The sequence below is a fragment of the Tenebrio molitor genome, chromosome 1 (genome assembly GCF_963966145.1).
Source record: "Tenebrio molitor chromosome 1, icTenMoli1.1, whole genome shotgun sequence".
Lineage (NCBI taxonomy): Eukaryota > Metazoa > Arthropoda > Insecta > Coleoptera > Tenebrionidae > Tenebrio > Tenebrio molitor.
This window is the reverse complement of record NC_091046.1, coordinates 14,665,033-14,691,177: the sequence shown is the minus strand read 5'-3', so window position 1 is coordinate 14,691,177 and position 26,145 is coordinate 14,665,033. Positions and strand designations below refer to the sequence as shown.

Below are 26,145 nucleotides of genomic sequence, written 5' to 3'. Positions count from 1 at the left end.
TAACGTGATAATTCACACTGTCTGCTTTCGCCCTGATTTATTTTCTTGAAATTACGAACAACGGAACAAGTCAAAACGATGCACATCCCGTCGTGATAAAATGCAAGAACTCGGTGCTTACACGTTTGTCAAGAATATGAGACCAGCTATTTCAGTACTTTTTCCTGTGAATAATGGTTCTAATTTATATGTGTATAACTGTATTTAGTCCTTGTTTGCTTCTGATGAAGGTGTATACTTTTTGAAGTAAATCCAAAATGTAAGAATTCGAAATTAATAATTAACACTTTTTTGTAAATTTAAAATAGAAGAATTAAATTGTTTTTTGTTCGACACTGTCAGAATTTGAGAATTTTCTCCTATGTCAAAACTAAACGTCAAGCTAATTTTAAAGGTTTTAAGCGATTTGCAGCCTTTAAGGGGCTCGTCGGACAAAAAAACGTTGTATTCAACTCGTTCGTGTGCAAATTGGGCCTTTTTTGGCACTCGTGGCCCACGCGTGCAAAAAAAGGCCCAATTTACACACAAACTCATCAAATAAACTACTAATATTAAGCAAATAACAGTGAATTACCTACCTATAGAGTCATCTAGAAAGCATAATACCGAAGTACAAAATAGAATTTGCCAAAATTATGCGATAAGTTGTGTGAGCTAGCTGTTAAGGATTTAAGACACGTATGTTGGTATAGTTTGTCCAGCGAGAGATTGGTTGACATAAAAATCACTCAAATTTTACGCACAGAAAGTAGTACCTAGCGTAAATCATGTACATATTTATTTACCTTCAAGCAGTAACATTTTTTGCCCTGAAATTATGCTCTACAATCTAAAATCTCCCAATTTCTCGCTGGACGAAGTATAGCATAAGTACAGTACAGGGTCATTATAAATGATTGTCCCATCGCAGTAGGCGTTGGTGACGTAGTTGAATGTGCCGCAAGCCTCATAACATGAGTGAGACTAGTATCGCCGTCTAACGTTGCGAGGCTGGCGCTACATCCAAAATTTGTGTGGGTTTTCAACGCCAACTACGATGGGACAATCATTTATAATGACCATGTATTTATACATAAATATTTTGCCAGACTTAACGTGCAGCGATATGTATTTTATTACATACCACTAGCAACATAAATAAAAGGAATGTTTTAAGATGCCTCTGTTTATTAAGGAATGCAATAAAAACTTCGTCCAAGTGTTCGTTATTTTTTATGGTCACATCTTAAAATTTCTACAGAGTTTACGTAAGTAGACTTACTGATTAAAAAACACTTCGAATTCATGATTATAATTAGTAATAACACATAAATTTCAACTAAACTGCTTTTATTTATGCCAATGAGGTAAGTTAGAGGAAAATATATATAATATCTCGTACCTGGGACATTCATGGCCTTGGTAATCTGAGAAATTAAATATGTAGTAGTAAGGGATACCCAAACATTGGAATAAAGGTCAACCTGCCTTGCAAGTAAGTACGTATATACCGGGACATTTTTTTAACATTGACAATATAATTCATGTATCACGTGATCATGAATGATCCAATGAAAACGCGTAAAAGTCCTTAGGCTATCACAGCGATTATAAAAAACAAAAAAAAATATTTTCTTATTTACTTTCGTCGTTACGATTTTTGATTGAAATAAATTTGTCAATTTGACAATGAATAATTTTGTATTTCATTCATTATATTGTCTCATCGAATATAACACGTGGTATGATGATATCGATGATATTAAATTCGTGAAATTGAAGCAGGACATTTCACTCATAATATCATCGATAATAATCATACCACTTGTTATATTATAGCTGAACATAACCCATACTTATTCCCTATGTTCAGTTTTAAAAAGCACAGGTCAATGCATGTATGTAATCACGTAACCAAGGTAACGAAAATAAGTACTTGACAGTTTAACAAAATGGTCAAGTTATTTGAAGAAGAAATACACATAATGCAGTTATTCTATGCCAATCAGAGCATTAGAAATGTGCGTGACATTTCCAATGCAACACATGATAGACCAATTCCATCAATCGGAACAATTTTTAACATTATTTCAAAATCTCTGGTGTTCGGTATAGTTGGTTGCATAGCAACTCACAATGCATTGATCTGTGTTTTTTTTAAATTGAACATAGGGAATAAGTATGGACTATGTTCAGAGTTAAAAAAATGTCCCGGTATGTATGTATTTAAATAACAGTATAGCGTTAACGAACCAAATTAATATGCAGAAAAAACTTGAGTTATAAAGGATACACAAAGATGAATTGAAGCGGTTCATCTCTGCGTTTTTATCCTCAGTGTTTGTGTACTTGCTTGAAAAATAGCTCCTTATTCTTTTTAGATGTTGTGAATAGCTTTCCTCTGGAAAATCCTCTTTCTAGTTTTATTGTTGACCTAATTAAAAGCAATAATGACGCAGCTTGAAGCGTCTGTAGCATTTTCCTACTTTCCCATAATTCAATGAAACACTTTCAAAGGACTCCAATTAAATTTACTCCTTAGAGCGGCAGCCACTTCTGTCATCGCCTCAGCTTATTTCTATTGGTTGAATATGAAACCCTCGGAATCAAAATTTTTATTTTTAAAGAGAAGATGTAAAGTATGATTTAAGCATCAGCGCCCATGTCAGATATTCTTTTATTTAATTTATTTTAGACACATTTAAAATTATTCATGCCCCAGTTTTCTTAATAAATGTTTAAACCAATATTTGCCATGATTTTATTACACGTAAAAGTAAACGAGCTTGCGTCTATTCAAGGATCGTGTTCCATTAAAACATCAAATATGTTTCAAGCCTAAAATGACAACTCTCCTATTTTTTTTCTCGTAATTTGAAATACCCCAACGCCAATGCCTTGGTTTACTCCGTGCTACATAACATGGTTTATAAATATACATACGTATAATAATAAAATAAGGTTTATTTACCACGAGGGAGCATAATGAAACACAAACAATAATGGAAAGACAATTATTCGAAAGACGTTCAAACAACATTAAAGAGATAACAAGATATTTTTGTTGATAAAAACAAGATTTTATGTTCTAGAAATTCTTTTCGAAGAAATTCATCTAATTGTGTTGAATAGCAAAATGCTTGTCGCAAAATTATATTGAACTTTGGATTCATATATTGGGTGATTCAAAATGATTGTGGCCAAGTATGGCAACTATGTACGAAAATGTATGTGGCAACTGTGTGGATGAGGTAGAGTTGTCATTTGTATGACATTTCATAAGCGTGCATTTCATTTTTTTGATATCATTACACATTGATTTGACAGTTTTCAAAATTGCGCGACTATGAACTGTCAAAGAAATATCAACTCTACCCTACCCACACAGTTGCCACATAAATTTTCGTACATAGTTGCCATACTTGGCCACAATCATTTTGAATTACCCAATATGTATTTAGTAATGTATTTTTAATAATAAAACCTTGCTTAAAGATTATCATCTCCGCTGTTTTTTCGTTGGAGTGTAAATACCGACATTTCCAAGGCTGACTCGATCTCAAATTTTTTTGGTCACACGATGTATGTTTAAAACTAATATCAGATTTTTAGCAACTAAAATTAATTGTATTAAAGTTTTCAAATGTCATAATGAAGCATATCAATCAGAGAAGTCATACATCATGGCATTATAAATGATTGTTCTATCGCAGTTGGCGTTGGTGACGTAGTTGAATGTGCCGCAAGCCTCATAACATGAGCGAGACTAGTATCTCCGATAGGTGGCGATACTGGCGGTAGTGGAAATCTGTACTATAGTTGGGACAACGAATAGTACCTAATAAAACCACCCCCTAGTGCCTGCCTATTTTAAACAGCAGCTTCTAATTAGCTTATTCAAAACGTGCGCATATTTTTGAAAGCCTGATGTACAGTTGTGTTCAAAAAGGTATTGTACAGAATTTGTAGTGTGTGAACTTGTACAGTCGTTGACCAAAATAAAATAGGACAAAGTAAATTTCGATTGTGTGATTCGATATTTTTGCGAAATCCATCTCTTAGGAAACAAAAGTGTCAAAAATAAAAAAACAATTCTGATAAGTGTCATCATTCGACAATATTTCAAAAACTCAGAATCATTCAATTGAACAAAGTGACAGTGACGAGATGACAAGTGAAAAAACACAACCTATCTTTTTGTAAATCAATCGTCAAGTCAAATCAAATTGTAATCTGAGACACATACGCGTCAGTTACACTACACAAATTTTTGACTTGTGAAACTGTCTAAGGTAACACTTTGTCCTATTTTATTTTGGTTAACGACTGTACATGATTTCGTAGAGTTCAAAAAAGTATGGTACAACTTTGTTGCGTGTACGCTTCCTTGCAACACCTAATAATGCTTATTGAACACAAAAATAGAAAAAACAAGTTCCAAACAAGAGAAAGACACATACCTATTGTTTAAATCCGACACACTCAACCCTAAAGTAAGCTGTACAACACGACTGTATATCCACAAAAATTACTTGACGGCATCTCATTAGTTTTAAACACGCTTCGGCAGTTTGACCACGTGTTCATGTTTGGAGAAGATGTGTATGTCAATGAATGCAACATTTTTCTCAGTCTATCAACTATATCACATTCTTATAAGAATGACAAATGGCAAAGAACCTGCCTCATTGTGAAACAGGCTTCGGCGTATATCGTTCTGCGCAACTAACGCCACCTCCCCTTTTTTCGTTTTTGTTCGTTGTCCCAACTATAATTTGTCTAACGTTGCGAGGCTGGCGGCACATCCAAAATTTGAGTGGGTTTTCAACGCCAACTGGGATGGGACAATCATTTATAATAACCCTGTATAAGCATATAGCAGCTTGATTCGTAAGAATTGCATCTTGCGAATTTTGACGTTAAACATATTACATACTTGAAAAATAAAATGTTAATACATACATAATTAACTGAATTATTGAAAGTGATGTTCTTCCTGCCACAAGCACAAAAAAACGAATCGTCTATTTATATTATTGTAAGCATTTTCTAAAAGGAATTTTCTGGTAGTAGGAACGATTACCTTAAAGTAGCTCCGGAACCTAGGTCGGTTTTAAAAAAAATATTTTGTTCTCCATACCAAGTGTAAACTCCCACAAAGAATTAACTACTGGGATGCATATTGAAGGATTGATGTCCTGAAGATTTGGGTCTTTTTGGATTTTCGCTTATGCAGGTGTCGCAGAACTGCCTCCCCAAGAAAAAAGGGAGTATTTGAATTTTAAAGAAAAAAGTCCTATCTCAAGCGATAATCGAGAAAAGACATCCTAAACTTGACTAATCAGAGTTGAGCAGCATCAAGATAGGATGACCGCAATTTTGCGTTGCCGCGGTTCGAAGTCAAAATTGCAATTAAACTTTTCGCTGGTTGTTGCGATATCAATAATTATTTTTGCTGTCCGATTTTTTAGTAATAGAGCTTCTAGGATTAGTCTTGGAATCTCTTTTGCTGTCGGCACATGCGTGTTTTCTATGTAGAGGCAGTTCTGGGACAGGTTCTATCTCCAAAAGTAAAAGAGATAGTGAAAAAGTCCAGTGGCAAAAAATGTCTTTAACGTTGAACAAAATACACTTTCTTTGTTCGACACTGTCAGAATTTGAGAATTTTCTCCTATGTGAACGGATTTTGATAGATGTCACAACTTGTCAAAACGAAACGTCAACGTAATTTTAAAGGTTTTAAGCGATTTGGAGCCTTTAAGGGGCTCGTCGAACAAAAAAACGTTGTATTCAACTCCCAATTTACACACAAACTCGTCAAATAAACTACTATTTTATTATACCTGAATCATAATCCCTGTTTTTGACACTAAAATGCGTGCGAGAAAGGGCCTTTAAAACACTAAAACTTTAAGGGTTGCTTAGGTAACAACAAATTCACCTACATTTTGAACAATGATAAATAGACATTTACAGAAAATTTATAATAGCAACGAAACAACAACAATTGACCATTTCTATATCAACGATTAATGACACAGGTTACTTCGGAAAAGGTATTTCAATTTACTTTTTTGTTATAATGTAGTGCAGTGTTATAATGTAGTGCAGGTATAATAAAAAATATCGTATGATACACGTTTATAAGGGCCTTTAAAGAACTTGCGACGTTAAAAGCACTCCTCTACGCGTCGTACTCTTAAACTCGTCGCGCGTGCTTTAAAGGTTTCCTTATAAACTTGTATCATAATATACTATTGTTGGTTTTCAAAAAAACACTTGGTTCTGATTTCATTGTCATGTATACAAAAAGTTGTCCATAATTTTTTCCTCTATGATGAGGTAGATTTCTTTTATACAGCCATAAGTATCTCTGTTGATCGTTTACCACAGTAATATCATTTATTTCAACGAATGATCAAATAGTTTTAACAACGCAAGCACTGTTGCCTTGTAAAAAAAATACTGTCAGCTGACCAACTGTCTGTTTCCAACGGAAGATTGTTATCTGAAAAATTGACAAGAAAAACTGACACAACACCGAAGGTGTAGCAGACCCTGAGTTATTAAAACTGAAAATTATCTCACAAGAAAAGCTCGAGTGTAACTGTACGAGTAGTTTTATGCCTCTGGATTAAAAGAAACACAAAACATTAGTTTTATTTTACATTATTTATTTCTTCATTCGTTGAAGCAAATAATGTTTCATGGGTATATAATCAACAGCAAAAAGTAACGCACGTCTTTATCAATGTCAAACTGGCAAGAATGCCACTTTTCTTGCCTACTTACGTACAGAGGAATAAAATTATCACTTTCAAAATGCATAAAACAAATGATACACGTGTTATTTATTTGAAAAATCAACTAAAAAAAAAAATCACCTAGGTTTTGTGAAGACAATAAAGTAACTTTCCTTGTAACACATGCATTATAAATCCAGAGACTTTGATAAGAATTTTTTTCGTACATCCTGTATTTGATTGAAAAAACATGACAGCCCTGTGATTACATAATTTGATTTTGAAGAAAAATAGTAATAGAAGCACTTCATAAGTATGTTAACTGCCTATTTCGATTTTTTTATTTAACGTCTCTTATTGGAAATAATAACCAATTATATTTAACAAAGGTAAGAAATTGAAGCACGATATTGATGTTTCTTTCAAAATTCCATAGCAACTTTAGTTGTTGATTTTGATTTATAATTGTAATAATTTTTCAGCAGGTCCCATGCAGACCAGACCTGTTTTGTTTATTTTTTAATTGAGAAACGAGATTGACATAATTCAAATGTTTTTAAAAGATTCATTTAGTCACGTTTGTTACAACGCTAAAAAATGTATCCCATTTTCTTTTAATGTGTTTTTACCATTTTTAAATACAGTAGATTCCGGATATAATGAACCCGCTTTTAGTGAACTTCCGGCTATAGTGAACGCTACTTTAGGTATCCGAATGTTTTCCCATAAGACTAATACATTTTTTATCCGGTTATAATGAACCCGCTTATAATGAACTTCCGGATAAAGTGAACCGAATTTTATAAACTTAAGGTTTAAAATTTCCGTTTATAGTGAACTTTCCGGGGGTTCCCCGGATAATTTCCCGACTGTAACGTACGTGCTTATGCGTATCTCATCGCGTGGGCCAGTTTAAAACGCAAAAAAAGCCCAATTTATACAAGAACGAGTTGAATACAACGTTTTTTTGTTCGACGAGACACTTTAAGCCTCAAAATCGCTTAAAATCTTTAAAATTAGCTTGACGTTTTGTTTTGACAAGTTGTCACATTTATCAAAATCCGTTCACACAGGAAAAAATTCTTAAATTCTGACAGTGTCGAACAAAAAAATATTTTTTCCAAGCCAGTAGCTCGTGGTGAAAATTTGTACGCGCATTTCAAAAACACCCTGTACAGTTGGTTGCAAAAAAAACGGGAACTGTCAGAATAAAATTGACACATTTTTACAATATTGTTATCGTGTGAAACCTTCTTACGAGAGATAGGTTAGAATTATGGTCAAAATTCAATAACATTTTTAAAAATTATTTGATAGGTATTGTCAACTAGACAGTTAATTGATAAATGGACAAAACCAAATTTACATTAGAAAAAAATTCCTTTCCCGTTTTTTTCGCAACCAACTGTACGTTAAACCTATAATCAACATGATAAATTTTATTTTCGTTTTTAGTGAACCTCGGATATAGTGAACCAGTTTTCATGCATTTTTCAAGTTCACTATATCCGGACTCCACTGTACATAATTATCAACTAATTGTCATTTGCCACACTTGAATTTTAATTAAAAGTATTTAGTGCTAGATATGTCACATATGTTTCTGTGAGGTATTTCTTGTCCCAATGTACTGCGTCTGCGCTTGAAAAATTCCAATAGTGAAGACGACAGGCGTCACGACGCAGCAGTTCCTTTTTGTCCGAAGTGCGACAGTGGCGGAAACCAATTACATACCGTTTTTAACTGCGAAATGTGCATTTTTATTTTTAAATAGAAGCTGTTATTTGTTAACTTATCAAATGATTTGTAATAGCCGTTCGTTACCTGTATCGTGAATCAATTTGTTATCTGTTGAGTGTAATTTTGAGTGTTCAACAGAGTCATCACACGTGGTTTGCTTTTACAACATATTTACTGTATCATTCTTTTATAAAAAAAATTCAAAGCAATAGTTTAGAAAATCAGGATTCTGTTTGTTTTTCATTTCAACTGCCACTGCATATGTTCTCGATTTTAAAAAGTTAACGATGGGAATGTTGTTGATTATAATAAGAAAAATTTAAATTTTATGCACAATGTTAATTATAAAAGAATGGTAATAAGTAATACATTTTCCTTGAAATAAGCTAGAGCAGAAAATGAGATTTAACTTACGAAGTGGCGTAGAATTTAGGACAATAAAAAAAGGTGCTTCTTGCAAAAATTATTAGTAAGGTATAACGGATGATTTTTGATCAATTTACAAAAAAATATGAGAGTTATTCTTTGTTCTTTTATTACATATTTCCATAATTAATAAAGACAAATTCTCAAAATAAAAAACCTTTATTACCGTGGAAGTTGCTCACACTACTTCATTGATTTAGGATTTATTAATTTTATTACTAGAATACCAAAATATTTATGATGTATGTCTCTGATATACAAGACAGCCAGACGAAACTTTTAGATTTTCTCAAAACTAATTTCTTATCTAGATGTCACATCTTTTCGCAGATCAGCTCAAGAAATGAAGTAGATAGTAATTTTGTAATGTTGTAATTCAAGATGGTAATGTATGTGTAATATCTCGAAAGGACATAACAAATAGTCATAATTTTTATTACAATGACAGTACAAATTAAGCATTGTATATCATCTTCCCCTACTGTGGAAGGTCCTAGTAATCAAGCACTACAAACTAACTTTGAAAATGGCCGCTACGAATCCATGTTTGTTGTGTTTAATTATTGTTATAACAAGAGGGATGATAAAGTACAAATTGCCAGCTTTAGTAATTTGCAACAGAGAGCCGTTGATTTGTCTCTTATTTGAATTACACTGCATGATAAATAATTTACGAATTTTTAAAGTAAAAAAATCAGTTTTTGTGAATTCTTACATTACATACGTAAATATCAATTACATCTTTTATTTTAACTAAAGTTCTTCCATTCAGGAATAGCTACCGATTTAGCGATTAGCATTTAAGCCACTATTCGAGGCTTCCAATAACCATTAAGTCATAAAAGTTAAGATGACGTCTGTGATGCCTGGAATTTCCGGAACTTTTCATTATGGAATTTTTGCGCTTATTGATTAACACCGTACTTTGTTCTAACGGTGTTTCCGGATTAAAGGTAACCAATAAATATCGTGTTTGAGACATAATTTTAGGTGGACGAACTTGAAGGAATTAATTTAATTATTTACATTAACCTCGGGACTGAATATTTTTCTCCCGATGGTAAAATTAAATTTCAGAACTCCGGTAGAACGGGGCGAAAATAATAATTGTTAATTTTAATACACGATAAAATCTTGAAGATGCCAAAAATATCTGTATATTGTTGGCTACAACGAAAAAATATTGTTTGGAAGTTGGAAGTATATTTTTTATTCCATCTAGTATAGTTTGCATTTTACAAGATCATTGAATTGATATGGGCATTTTAAGATACACGAAACGTATTCATTTCTCATTTCGATCCGTTACTCGTATGTTAGGCACTTGTGAAAATCATGTTGATAATCTGGTTAAGTTCATTCGCTGAAGTTTGGAGCTGAAGAAGGAACAGTACCTAGTGGAAGTGTTATAAGCGGATGAGAGTATCGATTCCGCATTTCTGCTGTATTCTTTGATACGGCGTTTCAGGGAAATGCTGGAGAAGGAGAATCATTCTCGTTTTGGTCTCCACTTTCCAATCCAGAACACGTGCATACCCAAGTTTTTGGAGATCTTACAAACTTGACAACTGACAACCGACCAAAGTTTCAACAGTTTCAGTATTTTATTACATCGCAACTTTGTTTTGCTTTATTCATGTAGATATATTTACGAAAAAAATACATAGATATAATTTGAACGTCATCATGGAATTTTAAGGTCTCAGAAAGTACAACTAACTATCCCAAAAAACGTACGAAATTGGGTGGGAAAAAAATTAGGAACTACCAAAATGCGGTAGGTACATATGCATGTGACAATAGAAATGTATATTTTGATACAGACTGGTTCACATAACTTTCCGACACCAACGAAAGTTAAATGCAGCCAGTAATACGTTATTCAGTGATAACTTGATACGTTTATTTACTATGAAATCTGGACATTCCTGGCATTACTGACAGTCACTTGATAGTTCCTTTTTGGATAATTCTGAAATAATTTTTGTTAATTGAAATGTGCTCCAATGAGGAAAGTATCGATATGATATTGATTGATATATGATGAGTCAGTTTCTTAAATAAAAAGAAATATTGTCGATTAGTGCCATTTTTAAATTTTTATTTATAACTTTTGTGAGGGATGTCCAAACCATACAAAACTTTAAAATAATGCATGTTTTTGGATCATGTTCTGAATGAAAAATAAGTAGTTTGTTATTGTTTTTTTATTTCTTTTTGAAAAGTTCTTTCGTTTTCATGGCATCTTGTTCAATCCTGAAAATAAAAACTACAACTTATTTTTAAAAATCAAAATGCGAATTTTGCATTGAAACTCGGTATATGGGGTCAAAATTGGATTCTGAACAACTTTTTGCACCTCGTAAAGTTCTATGACTTCAAAAATTCAAATCTCTGCTGCTACAGATAACGAAAAGATCAGATGGTGTTTATCTTAGATGCGACACACTGTATAAATAATACGTTTTTCCTATTAAATTTTTCGTATCCCACCTCCACCCGGCGGCACGGCAATTTTGCCGGAGTACATACACTATTACGGATAATACTATCAAGTAATAGTGCAGTGCTTATCAACATAATTACCGGCGTCTCGCCTCCACATTTTGACTTTTTTGTGTGTTATGTTTTGTGTCAATGTTAAGGAATTTCCTCACGATGTGACATGAGTATAATAATATACCTTTTTGAATTTCAACAACCAATGTGTTCTCTAAGTCTAAAATTTTTAAATCTTTAAAAAGAGATTGCGGTACTATTCCTGTTGCTGAAATTATAAATTTATAATAGTGATTTTAATGCTCCTAATTAACAATAATTACTTGGCAAACTATTTAGACCGCTGGATCTGAGTATCGTTGACTTTGTGCAAAATCTTGCTTTCCTATCACCAAACACAAAGCCCATAACATTTGAGAAATTCAACATCAACAACATAGCTAAGTGATAATAAAATGAACAGTTCCACAATTCCTTCTGTACTTCCCTTTAATCGATTACTGTTTATTTCCGGGAGAAAAATTGGCAGCGAACGAAGTTTGGCCAAAAGTACATTATTTTAGCAATATTTTTTTTCTGAATCGTACAATAAAAATTAAGTATGTTGGTTTATCTTCCTTTACTAAAGTTTATTGCATTTGGTTAAGCAATTTCGAGAATACTGCCAACGAACCTTTTCCAAACCTTATTAGGCAAATGCAACAACATATTTTTGTTATTTTTATAATGCAAAGATTCAACATAATATTATACTCGTCTTTTCAGTTGTTATTTGATAATTTAAGTTAATTCACGCCATCCGTGACGAACAAATAAATTAAGTCCCATAAAATTTTCAGGAATGGTGTAAATTGCGTCGACTTTATTTATTAGTCGTATGATATTATAACTAAAATGTGTCGGTATCGTGAACTTACTAACAATTCGAGTTATTAAAAAATGGAAGTGACAAGAACCTGTTTGCCGTTGTTTCCCTTAATTTGGCAGTGTAGTGAGAACGACACATTATTGGATCCAACATAATTCTCATGTCAAAATATCGGTAACATATGGCTAGTACAAGCAGAGCAACTTCAGCCTTTAGGACGAGGGCTGAGTCTTCAGTGGGATCGAAACGTCGTCCCCACAGTTGGCACAGTTCCATTAGTTCACCGAATCCAGTCCATCGCACGAGACGTCTTTTTGGTAATGCACAGATTTTTAAATGTATTGTCTTTTTATCGATCATTGCTTGTTTCAATTTGAGTTTGCCAGGAAGGCTCTGCTTCGCCATCGTATCACTGGCAAAAGAATTTCTTAAAAAAAAAAACGTTTAGTCATAGTTCCGAATTATAATTTTCATTTTAACAATTTCTTTCAAACATAAAAACCATAAAAGGGTCAAATATACAATTTAATGCAGTCTTCACTTGATTCATTTCTTATACATATTTCCAACGGACGTCAGATTTTAAAACTGTGCAAGTGTGGCTGGCATAGTTTAAAAAGTCAGTTTTTAATAATAAAACTAACTGATAACAGTATTTACGTCATCTTTGTTCTTTTGTGTGAGCTGCCGGCTTAATTAGTGTTGATAAATTTTATAAATATTTTTTTAAATAATGTAAAGAACAATACATATGCATTATTTTCATTCAGAAAATAATTTATTGTTTTTATAAAACTGTTTAAGTAGGTACTTTTTTTGTTATGTCAGGAGATATTTTATTAAGCCTGCACATATTCATAAATTCATTTCTTGTTGTGATGTGTTGGAATTTGTTCAGATAAAAAAAAAACAGGACATGGCAGGTAGATTAGATAAAATCATTTGCCAAAATTCTGTTAAAACCGTTGTTTGAACTCCAACAATAGAAAGTTTTCGGTATCCTTTTTTTTATGAGATGTATTTAAAAATTCCACATCTACAGATTTCACTTCAATACTATATTGTTAATGTTATTTGTACTGTAATGAGTCTGTACCCTCTATAAATGACTATGTACTTCAAAATTATCCAGTAACATGACAAGTTTTCCGTGTAGGCATTAAGTGGACAAATATTAACATAGAAATGTAGTTAATGTTAATTTGTTCTAGCACTAACAAATTATCAGTAATCGTGGACACATTATTGTTTAAACTTATTCTTATGCTCGTACGTGGAATTGTCAGTAAATAATTAAAATTCTTAATATTCTTAATTCATTTTTGAAACGAATCTCTGTTTAAATAATGTAATTAATGAAAATCGAAACCATGCAATGTATTGAAAACCTCTTTTGTCTCTTAGTTATCCATTCTTGAGTTAACTGACTTACTTAATCGGCTTTACGATGGTGAATTTAAATTTCCAAGGACGCTTTTAGTGTTCAACATCTGTCGACAAACAAAACCTTCCTTATTTTCCATTCAACCCACATGTTACAATTCATTTGTGCATGACTTCTCGATAGATGCAAAATGACATTACATTACACTTACATGTTATACCAAAAGAAATGTATGTAATGTAAATGTATGTATTGAACTGTTGTTGTGAGTTATGACTGCTTGGAAACATCTTTTTTTCATGAAAAATTTCTTGGTATATTGGCGAAATACTCGTTATGCTGGAAGACACCATGAATTCGTACCATTGAATTAGTTGCACCCTATCATTTACAGAGTCGATAGTTTTAAGTTACTTTATATGGCAATTTTTTTTCTTTGACTCGCATGCTGTTACAGACACTAGTTATAACTTACTTCTTTGATTTTTTGAGTTATAAATGTCTACTGTCTATTTATGTTACGCAAATTCAATGAATCAAGATTATTATAATCGTAAGTGCACTTACCAGTTTGATTTATAGAGTTTGAGAAAATTGTATTCTTCTCTAGTGCTTGGGGGTTGTATAAATGCTGTGTTTAACGTGGTTACGTTTATGTCAGTATCGATTAATTTTCCCGTTCAGATTACGTCGTACTTTTATTTTTATACAGGACATTCATGGATAAATGAAGTGGAAAGTTTCGTTATATTGTTACTACAAAAGCCCTGAAGTGAAGGATAAAATTTTATTTTTTACTTTTTCCAGTAGAAGTTGTAGGTGGCAGGTTTTTTTTAGAGTTCAAGTAAAAATAACATTTGGTGTAGAAGCAGTTGTAAGTGGGTGAACCCTTAATTATCAAAGGTATCTCTACATAGATCTACTTTTCTCGTTTACATAGCCTGATTATAAAGAACAAATATTGTACATGTTAATTAATTAATTTACTAGATACATTGTATGTATTTAAATGTAATGTTAATGTTTCTAATTTTTCAGATGTTTTCAAACAAAAATTATTACAATTTTCCGTTTGCGTACTCGATATCCAGCATAATATTCGAACGTTTTTCTCAATTTTTGTAAAGTATTCTCAATAGATTTAAATCTAGAAGTCGGTGAGTGGGTAAAAAGAAGTCAGTAGAATATTTATATTTAAATAAATGGAAATACGTAATTTATGTGTGTCCGCAAATGATTGATATATTTTTCTGTTCTTCGGTCATATTATATTAGTAAACAACAAAAACTACGATAAAAATGTTAAATTTACAAAGCCATCAAATTTTGTAAATTGAATGAAATGCAGTTGAAACAAGAAATATATGTATTTTGTTATTCTCCCAAGATCCAAGAAATTGGTTAATTACTAACGTACTTGTTTTAATCCAAAATGAAATCATTTTCAGTGGAATAGGGTAAAATTTTTAAATTGAATTATAAATTATTTTGATTTTCACACAGTAAAAACCTGTGTATTTATGAATGAAATGAAAAAAATTTACGCAAAAAAAAAGACAGGATAGTATTATCGGGTGTTTTTTTTTTATTTCACCTCATAGCAGGCGTTGAAGAATCGATTGTGAACGCACTATGCAGGTTACGGATCACGGATCAGCTGTTTGAAAGCTTACGTTTTACACGAGTGGTGCGTTCACAATCGACTCTTCAACGCCTACTACGAGGTGAAAAAAAAAAAAAAAACACCCGATATAATTATGTATAAATGTCTTAAATTTTAACATTATTTTACTATAGTTCATTTTTTAATGCTGTAGAAAAAGTCAGGCAACCCAATATACAGTCATCAAGGCTGCCTAGATACATTAAATTCATTTATAATAGATATGGATCCACGATGCCGCTAAGAATTCTGTTTGACAAAATCTCCGTCAGTCTGACAAGGTTTTGATAAAAAAATTTAGTTGAAATGAGAAAACGTGTTTAATAATGTGTTTAATCTAGAATTCATTAATAAAAAAAGCAGTAAGTTAGTACATAAGTAGAAACAATCATTAACGATAACTCAGACATATTATGGATTTAAAAAATCAACTCTCATCTTCGAATTCTTCCGGTTAATCCGAATCGTCATCAGACTCTCCAAGGTGTATAATCAGTGGTTCCACAGTCACTTCAATACCTACATCCAATTCCCACATCTGCTCTTCTTTATTTTAACCGTATCACCAACCTTAAGTTCCGAATGTTCATCACAGACATGTTTGTAAATGTTCAAAATCATGTTTTTTCTAATACGGATGAGGGTGACTTTTTCGGTGAACATAATTTGTTCTGTGCAGTGTGCAGCCCATCGAAAATCAAGTATAAAAACCCTTGACCAAACTAGCCTTTAAATTAATACCTAATTGACAGTGACACGAATTTATTGTGGCATATGGCATCATGGATTGAAGTAATTTACAAAATTGAAATAGTAATGTAGTGAACTATTGAAAGTGTATATTTGGCTGCCTGACTTTTTCTACAGCATTAAAAAATGAACTATAGGAAACCTTTTCAATGCATATTAATAATAATTGAACATTAATTTCAAGAAAAAAATCAAGTGAGATTTCTTTTATTAATTGTGCACAAGTGTTTCGTTCTCGTTTGTCCTCTTTAAAATATAACTATATTTCTCAGAACCACCTTAAGAAAAGATGTTCAAACTTCAAACGTATACAATTAAATTGAACTTATTTAAGGAGATTGTAACTTTTGAAGAGCTTATAACTTAGTAAATAAAATCCTTTTAGAATATTTAGTATGTAGTAGCATTTGTTTGATATTTTCATATCTTATTATGTGTTAATTCGGTTTTTTTCTTATTTTAGCTCAAAATATGGACGGACAACGTGCTTTGGAACTGATGCCTCTGTTGCAAGAGCGCCTAGTGATTTTAACCGGTGGCCGCGACAGGCGTGGAGGGCCGGTCTTATCATTTCCTGCCAGTCCTCGCAGAGAACGTGCTAAACCGGAGGATTATAAACGTCTTTTGCAATATCTCATGTCCATTCCCAAGCAAGTATTTTTTTTCTATATTTAACCAAGTGAAGTAAATTGATAACGTCATCACATGAAGTTACAATAGAAATACATATCTATTATTTGCTTTCATTTAATAAACAAACTACTCATCTGAGATTATTCCCTTTTCATTCTTCTTTTTCTTCTTTCTTTAAATAATTTTCACCATTACTGTTTTAGCTGTACACTTTACCTGTACACTTTTATTTTTGTTAGATAAGTATAGTTACTAAATTTTAATATGTCGTAATTAACAGCAACTGTTGAGAAGTGAACTTTAATGATATGATTGGTAACTCCAGATATGTACATATTTATAATTTTTAACACAAATGAACACTGTATTGAGTTTTTTACCAAAATTAAAAACAAATTCAAAAGCTTTGAAAAATATTATTTTTATGGAGACGTTCACAGCTGATTTTCCATGGCCCATGAGAAAACTTTTATGCATGTGGTAACAGTTGTAATAGTAACTGTTGACGGACAAAAAGAAGAGGTAACGTAGTTTATGTCTTTTGGAGTAATCACGATAGTTTACGAGATTTTAAAGACTAAGGGATCCAGTAGACCCGAAACACGTTTCTAATTGGTGAAATTTGTTCATTGGCTATTTAATGAATATCTGATGTACGAAAATCGATTCTAGCCACCAACTACCATTTTCGAGGGTTTTTGTTTCCAAATTGATACTTAATGGTATTGTTGAATTAGACATACTATAACAATTATTGTTACACTTTCTAAGTTATCTGTGAATAAATAACGGATGTATAAAACGGTCTGTTTCCACCGTGAACGTTCTGGCAAATAATGTTTAAATTATTGACAAAAGTGATACATTCTCACGCAAACAAGCAACGTTATTTTTACAGATCGCGTTTGTTTATTTTCATTTAATGGTAACGTAACAATAAACATTTTTATTTCTGTAAATATAATACCTCACTTATTTTTAATTTGGTACATTACAAATCCGGTTAGTCGCGTGTTTAATTTTTTCAAATAATTGTCATGAGAAGCTTGGAAAAAAGAGCAAACACCATCATATCCGTTATATCTTTTGTGTCATAGATGAACCAAGTCGTTACTTTCAAAACGTAGTAATAAATTTATAACCTGTGTTCAGAAGCGTATTTGTTTGTAGTAGGCTCTGCATGTTTAAACGTATGGCCCCTGAAGACACAGGTGACGGTTTATTCATATTCGCAAATTTAATTTATGTTGGTTAGGTAACAATAACAACAAATATGTGTCAAACTACAGTCAGCTCCAAACGTGTCAGTTTTAAACACACTAGATTATCAGATATAAATATTATATATTTTTAATTATTTTACAAAATGCCACTACAATGTGGTTATAACCACATTAAACTAAAAATATGTTGTAACAATTTCATGTACAATTGCGGACATGGAATCTTGGCCACAACTGACATTTAACTGACAAATATGTATGTGTGAATTATATCGATCTCTTTGTTCTTTACAGACAACCTTAAAAGTCATATTAATTTATAATTGATTCTATTGAAAATGTAACGTTAGATAATATGTATATAAAGTTGACGTTGACGTTGAATAGTCGATTGTGAATGAATGCGAATGATTGTGAATCATCTTAAAAACACTGATTTTGCGGAAAAAACACAAAGAACGGAAAAAGTGAAGTGAAAAATTTAAACAGCTGATGAACCACTCGTCTTAAAAAAGACTGATTTTTCAAAGTGCATATTAAAAAAAAAGGCAAAAAGTGAGGTTAGATTTAAACAGCTGATCAGAGTTGTAATCCGGTTATGCGCTCACAATCGATTCTTCAACGCCAACTTCGATGCCAAATTTAAAAAAAAACACGCGTTAAAACGATAAATAACAAAAGTTTAGCTAACAATATGTCTTGCCTAAAGAAGGAGACTATTCTGAATGTTAAAAAAAATAATATTGTCGAGTTTATTAAAGTGATTTCAAAATTTTCAGCTTGAATGAAATTGTTTTCTTGTTACAACCTATAATGGCACACATAAATTTAACTAGAAAGAAAGTAATTTTATTCTAAAAGCAATTAGTGAATATTGTTTGTAATTTTTTCTACAATTGATCAAAAAACGGCTGTTTACGCATTAATTTCAGTGCGCAAAACACGCGTTTTTTCACCGTTAAAAAAGGTTTGCGCAGTGTGAAAAAAAGAATTTCTGACATTTCTAAAATTCCGAATAAACTAAGAAAATGTTATTACATATTTATTTAAAAAAAAGGGACCACAGTGTTAACGACCTCAAAATCTTCGACTTTTCCCCTAAATATATATGCTAATAGAACGTTTTCTGTTGTGTTACTCATTTTTTTAGAGTCACACCAATGCCGGAAATCGGTGTAAGCTTTTTCATATTGCGGACTTGACTCCTTCGGCAAAATACTCGCAATCGCTTCATTAGCTACTGCTTCTACATCATATTCAGAATCACCGAAGTCTTCCATGAGTCTGCGAGTGTCGATTTTCACAGAATTTATAGAAAACACTTGTTCAGATTACAGATTTTTTTTCAATTTTTATTTAGATTAGTAACTACGGTAACCCGTGCAACGGTAACTTAAAAAAATAATGCTGCCTTTTTTTGTGAATTCAGTATTTTTTAATAATAAACTTGCTGTTTAAAGCAATTGTAGAAAAAGAGTTGTTTATATTAGTCCAACTGGAGTTTAATAAAGAGCTTTAGGCTAGTAGAATTTTAGAAATATCTAACTAAATACACGTATGTATGTAGATTTCTTATAAAAAACGTAAAAAAAACTACATACTTAGTCAGTTTTTTGAGCTTGTGATCCTAACATTCTCAAGCTCAAAAAACCTTTGCTTTGCTCACTTAATATAAAAATAATTATTTTATACTCATTTCCTTAATAGATATGAATTTTTGCCATTTATGTGACTAAAATTAAAGCTTTTCAAAGTATTTTCATCATTATCTCAGCGCCTATTAACTAAAAACAATTCCATCTATGTCAATTTTACAGTTGACGGTGCACAAAATGAGCCCACTTCATTTGGTTCCTCCTTAAACCATTATTTCACTTTGATTACAATCAACTTTTACTGGTCAATTGTTTTGGATACGGTTCATACGCTTTCTCGTCTTTTACGCAGGAGGTTGTGTAATCTTGTGGAATGTATATTTATATCGTCAAATGAATAAAATATGCTACAAGAATATTTCTGTCACCGGTCTGCCTGGACATGATACAGTTGTTTGCAAAAAAAAACCGAGAAAAGAAAATTTTTCAAGTGTAAATCTGGTTTTGTTAGTCGAGTCAATAAAGCCGAAAAATCGCCGAAACTTCTTGATCCTCAGAAACAGTTCCGATTTTGATGATTTTTTTTTTAAATGTGTGTATTTATACCGGGACATTTTTTTTAACATTGAACATAGCCTATACTTATTCCCTATGTTCAGTTTTAAAAAACACAGGTCAATGCATGTATGTAATCACGTAACCAAGGTAACGAAAATAAGTACTTGACAGTTTAACAAAATGGTCAAGTTGTTTGAAGAAGAAATACACACAATGCAGTTATTCTATCTCAATCAGAGCATTAGAGATGACATTTCCAATGCAACACATGATAGACCAATTCCATCAATCGGAACAATTTTTAACATTATTTCAAAATCTCTGGTGTTCCGTATAGTTGGTTGCATAGCAACTCACAATGCATTGATCTGTGTTTTTTAAAATTGAACATAGGGAATAAGTATGGACTATGTTCAGAGTTAAAAAAATGTCCCGGTATATTATTTGAAATCAGAAACATTTTGGTTGGGGCACGTAAATATTTATATTGTTTAAACAATAATTTGCTATTTATGGAAAAAAATCCGTTTTCCACGATATTTATTTCAAAGATTTTTTTATATGGAAACTGAAGTATAAAGAGTAGTTAAATTAAAATTTCTAATAAAAAAAACAATTTTTACAACAAAAAAACATAATAAAAATGCAACATAAAACCAAATGCAGAGAACATTTTTTACCCATTCGTGTCTTTCTGAACAGCTTAAACAATGACATAGTTCAGTGTAGTTGTTTTTAAAAATAAATTACAAAAATATCCTCTGGAAATTCATAGCCATAATCACAATTAAGTAGTGCTTATAGGCGACCCGGCCGCGACTCGAACGGAGCAAACAGTGAAATACATCTGTTGGAAATCCTACACTAAAGCTTGCTAAGTTAATTTCTAGGAATAAAACAGGCTAATGCCTCTATTCCTCCAATTAATAATAATTATTATTATTATTATTAAAAAAGAGGCTATATTCTATCTCGTGATTCGGAAGTCACGTTAAGCCCTTGGTCCCGGTCTATTGAGTTGGTCATCACGCCCCTCATAGATTTGTAAACCAGTCCTAGACTGTGTAACAACATTTTCAACATTATTATTCGTATCCCACCTCCACCCGGCGGCACGGCAATTTTGCCGGAGTACATACACTATTACGGATAATACTATCAAGTAATAGTGCAGTGCTTATCAACATAATTACCGGCGTCTCGCCTAAACATTTTGACTTTTTTGTGTTTTATGTTCTGTGTCAATGTTAAGGAATTTCCTCACGATATGACATGAGTATAATAATATACCTTTTTGAATTTCAACCACCAATGTGTTCTCTAAGTCCAAAATTTTTAATTTTTTAAAAAGATTGCGGTACTATTCCCGTTGCTGAAATTACATATTATTAATTGGAGGAATAATAATTATTATTATTTTTATTATTAATTGGAGGAATAATAATTATTATTATTTTTATTATTAATTGGAGGAATCGAGGCATTAGCCTGTTTTATTCCCAGAAATTAACTTAGCAAGCTTTAGTGTAGGATTTCCAACAGATGTATTTCACTGTTTGCTCCGTTCGAGTCGCGGCCGGGCCGCCTATAAGCACTACTTAATTGTAATTATGGCTATGAATTTCCAGAGGATATTTTTGTAATTTATTTTTAAAAACAACTACATACACTGTTTGATTCAACTATGTCATTGTTTAAGCTGTTCAGAAACACACGAATGGGTAAAAAATGTTCTCTGAATTTGGTTTTATGTTGGATTTTTATTATGTTTTTTGTTGTAAAAATTGTTTTTTTACTAGAAATTTTAACTTAACAACTACTCTTTATACTTCAGTTTCCATATAAAAAAAATCTTTGAGATAAACATCGTGGAAAACGGATTTTTTTCCATAAATAGCAAATTATTGTTTAAACAATATAAATATTTACGTGCCCCAAACAAAATGTTTCTGATTTCAAATAATATATAAATACACACATTAAAAAAAAAAATCATCAAAATCTGAGCTGTTTCTGAGGATTAAGAAGTAAAAACCTTCATTGACTCGACTATGTCCATTTGTCGTTAATTGTCTACTTGACAATACCTATCAAATATTTTTTTCAAATGTCATTGAATTTTGACCATAATTCTGACCTATCTCTCGTAAAAAATTTTCACACTATAGTCTATTTTTTAAACAAAGAACCACGACCTGTTGATTTAGGTTTGTAAATATAAAATTTTACTAAATTTAGGAAATTTAATGATATCTATTGGCTATACCAGCCAACGTCTGTCATTTTTAATGTCCTTGAAAGTACGCAAACTCGCAGCTAAAATTTGAACGTGTTATTAAAAATGCCTTGCAAAGTAAGACATTTATTAAACTGTACACTGTTCAGGAAATTTAAAATTATCATTTTGAAGCAAAATTACAGGCTGGATTGACACTTTGTCACTTGAAAATTCGAATGACACCTTTTATTAAATACTAAAAGGAATTAAAGAAGAAATAAGTTTACTTAATTTATTGGAAATCGATAATAAAATAATTGATCCGTGGTATTATTTATTTAGTCGTTCCTACATTTAGCATTTAACATTCAGCTACAGATATTTTTAATAATAAACAATTTACCTGAAATATTAGTTAAATGTTTCTAAAGCAAAAGATATTACAGTCAACAGCAAAAGTAAGAAGTTGTATAGAAATAAAAAATCCTTGTTTAAGGATTTTTAATTTGTTTAAATTAGTGACACTGAGAATGCAGAATAATAAGGGTGGTTTATGTTGTAGAATATTATATAAATTGAAATTAATTTTTTCATGTTATTTATACAATAGTTTATTATTATTACATATGTATGGTATACATATGTAAGATGAGGACGTTGGTTATCCTGAAATCATGAAAATTCATTACACTGCTGCGGAACATAAAAATACAAATTTTAGGCCACGGTTCCGTGGGTTTCTGAAAGAATCTTCTCGGAAGAGAGTGAATTACGACATCATCAGTTTTTACGTAAACCCCCGCATTTGGTGTCGCATGTCGCATTATAATGAAATGTTCTTTTTTATACGAAGCCTGGGGAACAGTTGTTCATTATGGAATAACCTTAAAGTAAGTTATTTGAAGTAATATGTAACAATATTGACAACGGTAAATTTTTCTTCTTAACTCGCATGAATAACGTCCAACGTTATACAAATTAATGTTAGAAATAGAAGGCTTGTTGAACTATTAAAACATTTACTTTTATTTTAATACATATTTACGTTGCTGACTGTCATGTAAATATGTATAAATAAAAGTTATTTGGGAAATATACATCAAGTTCTGTTTAATTTTAGTTGAAAATATTTTAAATGTACATACATACTTCTATTTATTTATATTTCCATTGCTATCGAACAGCTGCTGTATAGAGTCAAATTTGAATAATGTATAGAAAACAGACTGCGCTGTAAAAGTAAACATTTTTTTCCTAAGTCTTGTTACCTAGAAACAACTTACGCTAATGCGACATGTTAGTGAGATTTATACCAGGATTTTTTCGTTTTATGAGTTATAAATTCTTGATAAGAAAAAATACGGAAATATTATTTTTATTAGCTAATCTAACCACGTAGATACATGGGTATTTATTATAATGAATATTAATAAATCATGTATACACGGTGTATCTGAAATATGTACGTGTATTAATTTTAACCAGTGGAAGAAGTCGCCAATTTATGAAACTGTTCTCTAAAACATTTTGAAAAAATCGCAAAAGTTTTCCAAATTTTTTTGCTTCTCTATTTTTATCAAACGAGTTGTTTTGTGAGCAACTAAGTAGTATCTATTTTTGTAACCATGAGAACTCGTTAAATAATGGTATATTATGATACGAGTCTTATAAGAAGCATTTTATCGCACGCACGGTTTTAGAGCACGACGAGCGTAGCGAGGAGTACCCTAAAGGCGTAAGTGCGATAAAATGCTTTATAAACGAGATGTCATACAGTATTTTTTCTACTTTGCCACTTTTTCAATGAAAAAAAATAATTTAAAATTCAAAACCGTTAAAGTTGAAGGATTCCACCCAAGGTCACGTCTGCGGTCTGCCGCGAGACCACAGTATCATTGCCATCTAGAACACAAAGCCTTAAGGCAGCAATTGTTTTTGATCGGGACGTCACAGTAAAGGCCTCATCGAAAAAAGCATTAAACCTCCAGAATTTAATAAAAACAGTAAAATTTTTGGTTAACACTCTTTTTTTTTAGTAGAATGATGTGTTTAGGCTTTACAATTACTGCGTCGTGGAGTAAAATGCCATTAATAACGTGAAAATTGTCATTTACAAGTGAGGTTAAGTTTGTGTATTTATTGTTTTTGCGTAATTTTTACTTTGTGAATCATTTAAATAACACCAAATCACAACAAATGCTTCTTACGTCTTAATTATATGTGTAGCAAATATAGTTTCAACTAAATTGCCCTTACAACGACTTGTAATCACGAAAATGTTGATAGGGTATAAAAATACTTCCCAGGTTTCAACGTCTCTTGCGACGTCCTATGAACAGTAAATACCCTGGTATCAACTGAAACTATTATATACACTTGCCACCAAGCTTTTGCTTATCTCACAATTTTCCATAAGAATGATTAAAACACCGAATTTCATACTTTCTGAAAATGTAAACAAATGTCAAATTTTGACGTTTGGCCTTCCTCGTGACGTCACACGCTGTCTGGCTTAAGGCCTGGAGTTCGAGATGGCAATGACAGTATCCGTCAAAATTAAAAAATTAAATTTCACTATTTTTAGTACAGTGCGCCCAGAAATGTGGTAGCAACTTTTACACAAATTGTCACAAGATGGCACTTTCGAAAAGCCAAATTTGTTCAATCTTGCAACATTCAATTTTGGAATTTTTTCAAAAGAATATGTTAAGGAGGTTTTCCGAACAATTTTTACCCCCGATTTGTGCACTAAAATTTGTCGAAATGTTGCTCGAAGGGTTCAGTTATACATTGAGCATAATGGTGGTCAATTAGAACATTTTCAATAAAATTTAAATTTGAATGTTTTACGTTTGACAATTCTTGACATTTATTTATCTCAATTTAGATAGCGGCGTTGCCATGCATAAAAAAGGTCTCTGTAAAAAAGTGTCATCTTGCGGGACCAATCGAAAAACTTGCTACCACATTTCTGGGCGCTCTGTATTATTATTATATCACGTCTTTTCCTATTACGATACGCAAAACAGTATCGTAATAGCATCAGTACGAACGCAAAGTAGAAAAAGTACTATTTTAACGTTTTTTTATTTTTTTTTGTTCTGTGCAAATATCCCATGTAGTTTTTTTTTACATTTTTTTATAAGAAATACCTACATACGTGTATTTAGTTAGATATTTCTGAAATTCTACTAGCCTAAAGCTCTTTATTCAACTCCAGTTGGACTATTTTCAATATTTGGTGAGAAATAAGTATGTACACTTCTATTAAAAAAAAAAGCGTACAAGTCAAGTAGTGAGCACAATTTTGGCTAGATTGTCATATTGTAAACCTATCTTTTAATTGTTGTTACTTAGAAACCTGCAACAAAACCCGTGCTGATAACTGGATTTGATCGATGTATTTTTCAGAGATTTTAATGTGTGTAAATGTTTTGCCTTATTTATTAGGCAAGTGTTTCCAATTACTGAATTAGTACAAACACAACTCAAACTTTTATTCGTAAATTTATAGAAAAAGGCAAGTTGGAAAAATAGTATATTGTAGACCTAGGCGGTAAAGTGACATTTTTCCAGGCTGAAAGAAGAAATGTACAGGCGAGCTTTAGCGAGCCTGGACACTTCTTGAAGCCTGGAAAAATCACTTTGCCGCCAAGGTTTACACATTATTTTTATTCCTACACAACATGACTGCAATAATTTTTGTCTGTCAACAATAACCATTTGATTTAATAACAAAACAAACAGTCCGAAACGCAGCGGCACCTACACACAGTTAGATATAACTTTCTGCAGAAATCTATCTGTTGGTAATTTTAAAATAAAAATTTACTTATATTAGATTTTATTAAGCAGGTTATTTTATA

At 31.7% G+C, this 26,145-nt stretch overlaps 1 protein-coding gene across 6 annotated transcripts in view; it reads left to right on the top strand.

Moving 5' to 3' along the window:
* The window catches only part of trio (trio Rho guanine nucleotide exchange factor), a 167,408-nt gene that overhangs the window by 6,446 nt on the left and 134,817 nt on the right, over positions 1-26,145 (top strand). For 5 of the 6 annotated variants that reach the window (XM_069039408.1, XM_069039401.1, XM_069039393.1 and 2 more), the window contains exons 1-2: positions 12,422-12,572; positions 16,516-16,702. In XM_069039408.1, coding sequence (XP_068895509.1) covers positions 12,437-12,572; positions 16,516-16,702 — 323 coding nt within the window. In that variant the 5' untranslated portion in view covers positions 12,422-12,436. Of the gene's footprint in view, positions 1-12,421; positions 12,573-16,515; positions 16,703-26,145 lie in introns of those variants that run through there. The other variant, XM_069039410.1, reaches the window with a different exon arrangement.